General features: G+C 27.6%; 1 protein-coding gene across 1 annotated transcript; it reads left to right on the forward strand.

The window, feature by feature from the left end:
* Positions 1–2,932: 2,932 nt before the first annotated feature.
* Positions 2,933–6,524, forward strand: LOC115712405 (protein MANNAN SYNTHESIS-RELATED 1). The gene is made up of 6 exons (XM_030640672.2): positions 2,933–3,363; positions 3,704–3,845; positions 3,933–4,003; positions 4,554–4,639; positions 4,864–5,443; positions 5,753–6,524. Exons 1-6 carry the CDS (start codon positions 3,259–3,261, stop codon positions 6,029–6,031), a joined length of 1,263 nt encoding a protein of 420 aa, XP_030496532.2. The 5' UTR covers positions 2,933–3,258; the 3' UTR covers positions 6,032–6,524.
* The last annotated feature ends 167 nt before the right edge of the window (positions 6,525–6,691 follow it).

Raw genomic sequence — 6,691 nt, forward strand, 5'->3', positions numbered from 1 at the left:
TCTTATTATTTTGTTGTTGCTTTTTTATTATTTGTATATTATTTTTATGCATTTTGGATATTATTTCTCTATTAATTTTATGTGGTTTTCTTAATAATTTTGTGTTGCTTTTAAATAACGTAAAAAGATTAAAAAAAATATATATATATTTGAACATAAAAATTTAAATTATTTTTTTTATCAAAAATAATATTTTGTATAAATTTCTTAAAATAGAACCTAATTAAAAGCCTCAAAATAGTGAGAAAGATCATAATTTAATTTGTCAAAGTGTATACTTAAACCATCTAACTATAAAAATAGCACAAAACAAATCCATTTTCACAGTTTTGATTTGTGTCTTATTTATTTATTGAATAATTGATTTGTGTCTTATTATTTTCTTTTGCATTATGCTATTATATTATTTTCTTATTTATTTATATACAAATATTAAATAAATAAATAAAAATTGTTGTGTTTGTTCTTCCATTAGGATGTCATAATCAACCTTGATTATTCTACTATTTATGGTCAATATATAATGGCTACCGAATCCATTAATATATTTTCTTTAATTGATGAAATCCCAAAAAGGGTGGCTGTGTTAACATTTTCTTTTTAAAAAATTAATATAATAAAGCAATAATATTATAATAAAATAATCTAAAAAGTGATCATATTACTTAAATTAATTATATTATGCAAACAATTAAAACAACAACTTGTATTGTAATATAATAAAATAAAAGAGATTATTAATTATAATTATATATTTTTCAAAATGTTTTTGCTTTAAAGTTAAGTCATCATATCCCAATGTATTTAATTTAATTATAAAAAAAAGTTAAAACCAAGGTCTATATATTAATAGGGAAATGTTAATGTTTGACTTAAATTAAAACCCATAGTATGAGGCAGATTTATAGGTCCACTTAAGATATTGACACTTGTTCTTGTTCTTCTTCTTATTTTAAGTACATAATAAAAAGTCTTTACTTTAATTAGTTTAATTTTTATTACATTAATTTCCTAATTAATTATATATAAATACATATAATTAAGAGAACAAGATAACAAAATCAATTCCCAAATGTAATCAAATTCCCTTAGTTCAAAGCACTTAAAAGCTAGTATTTTCTCAATTTTTATGGAGAAATTTTGTTTGGATAAATTTAAGGCAATAATGTGTAATTGATCTTAATCATATAATTAAAAGTGATATGATCTTACTTAAAAATATAAATGGTTAATATGTATTATATCATTGTATACAATTTAAATATATATCTAGCATTACTCATATATCATTATTAATTTCATATTTTTTGTTTCTTTTTTCTGAAAATTCATATTTTTGCTTGTGCAGAAAGATATATGATTATTTCTTCTTATTCATTTTCTTTTGAGGTAAATGTATTAAAAAGCTTAGGATAAAAGAAATGTTCAAATGTGGACCAACAGAATAAAAGAATAATTTGAAGAACATATTCTTATTGGTAGGTATATGTGGAAATTGAACTGAATTCTATTTATTTATTTATTTATTTTTCTTTTTTACTTTTTTACCCTAATAATTAATGAAAAAATATTTAAACATGTACAATCCTTAATTTCCTTTTTTAAGTGGCTCACTCACTCAAAACAATCTTACATAAAACAACAACAAAAAAGAAACAAAGTGACGAATCACATTAACATTAAAATTATTAACATTTATTTTATCAAAAAAAGAGAAATAAATTATTATCATGTATAATAATTAAGAAACATAAATGTATTGTTTTTCTCACAAGCTTAGAACGAATAAAGCTACATGGGCCCAAATTATCAAAGATTTTTTTAAAAAATTTTAAATAATTAAATTGAAATAGAATATAACTTTTTGTACTTTTTTTTACCAAATAAATAAATAAAAATAATATCAGTTAATTAATTAACTAATCTTGTATTTTCATTTCATTTACTCTTGTTTGTGGGCCATACTTAAATAATTTATACCTGATAAATAAGCACTAGTTTTATTTGGCATTAATCTTTGTCATTTCCAATTAAATTATTACAACCTTTAATGCTTAATGTTAGTGCTTAGTGGGCCTTTTTTTTTTATATACACCATGTGTAAATGTGTAGATTTATTTATTCATTTTTGTCAGATTCATTTATTAATTTCTTGTTATCCTAGCCTACAACTAATATGACCAATTTAATTTACAGCAAAAGCATGTGACACACACAGTTAAAAAAAAATCCCCAATAGTAAATATAATAAATTTCATTTTATTTTAAAAAATGATTATTAGCCGCGAAATTTCCTTTAACATTTTGATTTTACCCACTTAATTTTTTATTTTTGGCAACAAAACTTTTTTTAAGTTTTTTTTTTTTTTTTAAATATTAACAATAAATACCAACTAAATAATTCACTGTATTAACTTTGAAGTTTTATTGTCACATATACACAGGTATATACAATAATAATCCGATTAGTATTTAATAGTAATAATTAACTAATGCCTTAAATTTATAAAAAAAAATAAACTTAAAACAGTTTTGCTACTAAAAAATTAAAAAATAAAATATATAAAAATTAAAATATAAAAAAAAATTCACAAATTGACCTTTAAAAAATAATAACATATCTAATATAAGAAAATAGAAAATTATCTTTCTATATTTTCTAAGTTTGTTTTTTTCTTTTCTTTTTCTGGATAGTTACTTATCTCCATTAATAAAGTTCTTATTTTTATTCAGCTAAACAAAATAAAGTTCTGATTTTTACATTCAAATCCCATATTTTTTTTGTTTTAGATCAGAAATAATACATTAGGAAAAAAAAACGTAAAAGTAGATTTAGGCAAGCCGTCATTTTCCATGAAAGTGTCGGTGCTGTAATTGGAGAAGAAAAAAACAGGATTTTTTTTATTGATTTATTTATTTGAAAAAAGAAAAAAGAAAATTATGAAACTGAAATATCTCTCTTTGGTTGTATTATTAATCTTTGTGGGTATAGAATAAGCTGTTACATAGTTTTGTCTTTGTAAAGCTTTAACCTTTATTCTCTCTCTTATTTATTGGGTTATAAGGGTCACCTTGTGTTTTATATTTAGAACTAGGGAAATAGAGATCCATTGATTTTGTTTTTTCATTTCTCCCCATTTGGGTTCTGACCCATTAATCTTTTCTGTTTTTCTAATATTGGGTATCTGTTTGTTTCCTGGGAAAAGATCTGAGAAAGAAAAAGAAAACATTTTTGGGAAAGAAAAGAAGATAGAAGAGATGGGTGTTGATTTAAGGCAAGTGGTGGCTGGAATACTCACATTGACAATGTTTGTGATGCTTGGGAATATGATTAAAAGAGACCATTTTGATTCTGCTGTTGGTGTAAGTTTTTAATTTAATGCCTATGAATACACACACACTCTCTCTCTTTCTCACTCACTCACACTCAATTATCTCTTTAAATTGAGCTACTTTTTTTTTTCTTTCTGTTGTTAGATTTGTTTTTCTGTGATGGGTTTTGTTTGATTTGCTCTAATTAGCTTTGAAATTGGCAGAAATCCCAATATTGTTTTTTAATTTGGCAAACAAACAAAATAAATTGTTTTATGCTCTCACTTGAATCTGAGAGAAAAATTGAGTTGGTGGAGAGTTCAATTAGAGTCTAATCTATCAATGAAGATTTATAATTAAGCTTTGTATTTTGTTTGTTTTTAATTTACAGGAAACATTCCCAGGAGATAGACATGTAAATTTGGATAATGCCAAGATTGCAAAGCAAGTTGTTAGTTTTCCAGAAAAGAGTGTAGTGCCATGGAAAGATAACAATCAAGAACTGAAAGCATGTTGGGCTAAACCAGGTTTAGGTATGTATATAGTTACATGATAATTTTGCTTCATTATGCTGTTATTTTCATGGTATTAACAATTGTTAAGTGTTTTTCTGTTAGCAGATGGTGTAGAGCAGACAAATGGATTTGTCATATTCTCTTTAACAAATGGCCCTGAATATCATGTTTCTCAGGTATCCAAATCAACTACTCAATTAGTTCATTGGGTTTTGCTTTGTTCTAATATAATATATTTGTTTGTAATTGTTGTTAGATCAACTTTTCTCAGCTTTTTGTTGCAGAGTTCTGCTATTGATTAGCTTAGTTTTATAACATTTTTGTTCACACTTTCTGATTTATTTTATTTTGAAAGCAAGCTGAAACAATATCTTGGAATCAGGGAGGCCAAGCTAAGCCCTCAATTATTAGTTATCATCGAGTTGAATGTTTTGAATTTCGATAGCTTGATAATGACTACATTCAGTCATATGTATTGCTTTATGATATCTCATGTTCATAGTTCCTTTCATCACATCAGCCAATTCATTCCTTCAATATATGAATTCCCTTCATGTTGTTTGCTTTTTGGTGTCTATGATTTCATCGATTCTTTTTCCTTTCACTAGGAACATTGAAGTGGTTGTTTGTTTATGTGATACAGATGCATCTCTTTGTCATCTTTTGATCATATAAAAATTTCCCTTATTCTCTAACTTTGTTATGTTTTCCTGAATATTTTTGCAGATTGCTGATGCGGTGGTAGTAGCAAGATCTCTAGGAGCAACCCTTGTAGTTCCCGACATTAGAGGAAACAAACCCGGTGACCAGAGGTTAGTAACTAGAACTAAAATACATTAACCGAAGAAAAGACTGTCCTTGTTACTTCTGTATTACTCGAAAAGGAGTGTTATTCACATTGTTACTCAATATTCCAATCAATAATTATGACAAGTTACTTTTGTATTTGCAATGAAAAGAAGAAAAAGAAAGAATAGGTTCTTTTCTTATGAGAAAGCAATTGATATTAAACTAACTTTCTTGAAAATATGCACAGGAGTTTCGAAGAAATTTATGATGTCGAGAAGTTTGTGAAGAGCCTTGAAGGAGTGGTGAGAGTGACAAAGAATCCTCCTGCTAAGCTATCAACAAGGAATCTTGCTGTTGTGAAAGTCCCTAATAGGGTTACAGAAGATTATATCGCGGAGCATATTGAACCAATTTATCGAAATAAAGGAACTATTAAGTTGGTTACTTACTTCCCTTCGGTAAACATGAAAAAGGCGGACAAAGAGAGTCCTAGTGATTCAGTTGCATGTTTGGCAATGTTTGGAACTTTAGAGTTGCAACCCGAGATTCAAGAAGTAGTTGACTCGATGGTTGAGCGTCTAAGAACACTGAGTCGAAAGTCAGATGGGCAATTTGTTGCAGTGGACTTGCGGCTTGAGATGTTGGAGCATAAGGGTTGCCTAGGAGATGCTGATTCTGGTACAAAAAGTTGTTATAGCGCAGACGAGATAGGTACCTTTTTGACAAAACTCGGGTTTAGCAAAGATACCACAATTTATTTGACTGAATCTAAGTGGGACAGCAGCTTAGACTACTTAAAAGATGTCTTCCCAAAAACTTATATTAAGGTGAGAAATCCATACACAAAATCTTATCTTATTTTCTTTGTTTCGGTTTGACTAAAATCTTCCCTTTTATTCATCTGCATTATGTTTTTACTTAAAATTTGTATAATATCCTTTTCAAAAGTGTAACTTTTGGAAAAAGGTTTAATCTTAGAACTATTGCAGGTGAGAAATCTTCACATAAATATCTTATCTTTAGCGTCTTTGTTATCGGTTTGACTAAAATCTTTGCTTGATTCATTTGCATTTTATTATGTTCTTACTTCAAAATTTGTAAAATGCCCAAAAGCTTTAATCTTTGAACTATTGCAGGATGGGATTATACCTGCGGATAAAAAATCAAAGATCTTGGATTCGGACACTACTGAATTCGAGAAGGTTGTTGACTTCTACGTGTGTTCTCAAAGCGATGTATTTGTTCCTGCAATCTCGGGTCTGTTCTATTCAAATGTTGCCGGTAAGAGAATTGCATCGGGCAAGACACAGATAATTGTTCCCGCCGATATACCAAAATCGTCTGCCTCTTTCGGGGATTTCATCACTCACTATGTGACAAAGAAGAACCATTTGGCATACTCATGCTTCTGCTAAAAGAGAGTTGAATTGGAATATGGATTATTAGCAAAGATAGCTTAAGTAACAAAAAAAAAACATGGCAGCTGAGAAGAGAAGAGAAGATAGAAAGGAAAGGTCAAAGGTCAAAGGTCAAAGGTCAAAGGTGTATAATGTTGTTATGATTTGGTTTTTGGAGAAACGTATAAAAAGCTAAGTTACTATGTGAAGTGAAGGTGATTGTTTTGTTAGAGACTGCATTTTGATGGAAGAAGTTGCCATCCCATCCATTCATCCATCAAACTCTTTCTTATCATGGTTCATATATTGTTTAATACATTTCAAGACCCTTTTTTTTTTCTTACTCTTATTTTTTAGGTTTATTCTTTGTAATGTCTTTAGTTGGCTTTCAATTTTGTTTAAAACAAGATTATAGTTTGTGGTGGTGGCAACCCGAGATGCATAATATGTCAAATTCTCTCTATCAATTAAATTAAATGAGAAATGTTAAAAGACAAAGTGTTGCTTAGCACTTTCTATAGTGTAACATTATTATTAGTGTAATTAATATTGAATTTTATCGTTATTCTTACATCTCATCTAACTCTCGTGAAGCAATGATAACTCTTTCTTAAACATTTCAAACAAAAACAAATGGGACATGAAAATCCCAATTGTTAAATTTCATTATTACTCATT

The sequence above is a fragment of the Cannabis sativa genome, chromosome 4, assembly GCF_029168945.1.
Source record: "Cannabis sativa cultivar Pink pepper isolate KNU-18-1 chromosome 4, ASM2916894v1, whole genome shotgun sequence".
In the NCBI taxonomy this organism is placed as follows: domain Eukaryota; kingdom Viridiplantae; phylum Streptophyta; class Magnoliopsida; order Rosales; family Cannabaceae; genus Cannabis; species Cannabis sativa.

Excerpts from the sequence above, each read along its gene's own strand:
- LOC115712405 (XM_030640672.2), top strand. The coding sequence starts at position 3,259 with ATGGGTGTTGATTTAAGGCAAGTGGTGGCTGGAATACTCACATTGACA. Across the intron at positions 4,640-4,863 it reads AACAAACCCGGTGACCAGAG|GAGTTTCGAAGAAATTTATG; the intron begins GTTAGTAACTAG and ends AAATATGCACAG. Across the intron at positions 5,444-5,752 it reads TCCCAAAAACTTATATTAAG|GATGGGATTATACCTGCGGA; the intron begins GTGAGAAATCCA and ends GAACTATTGCAG.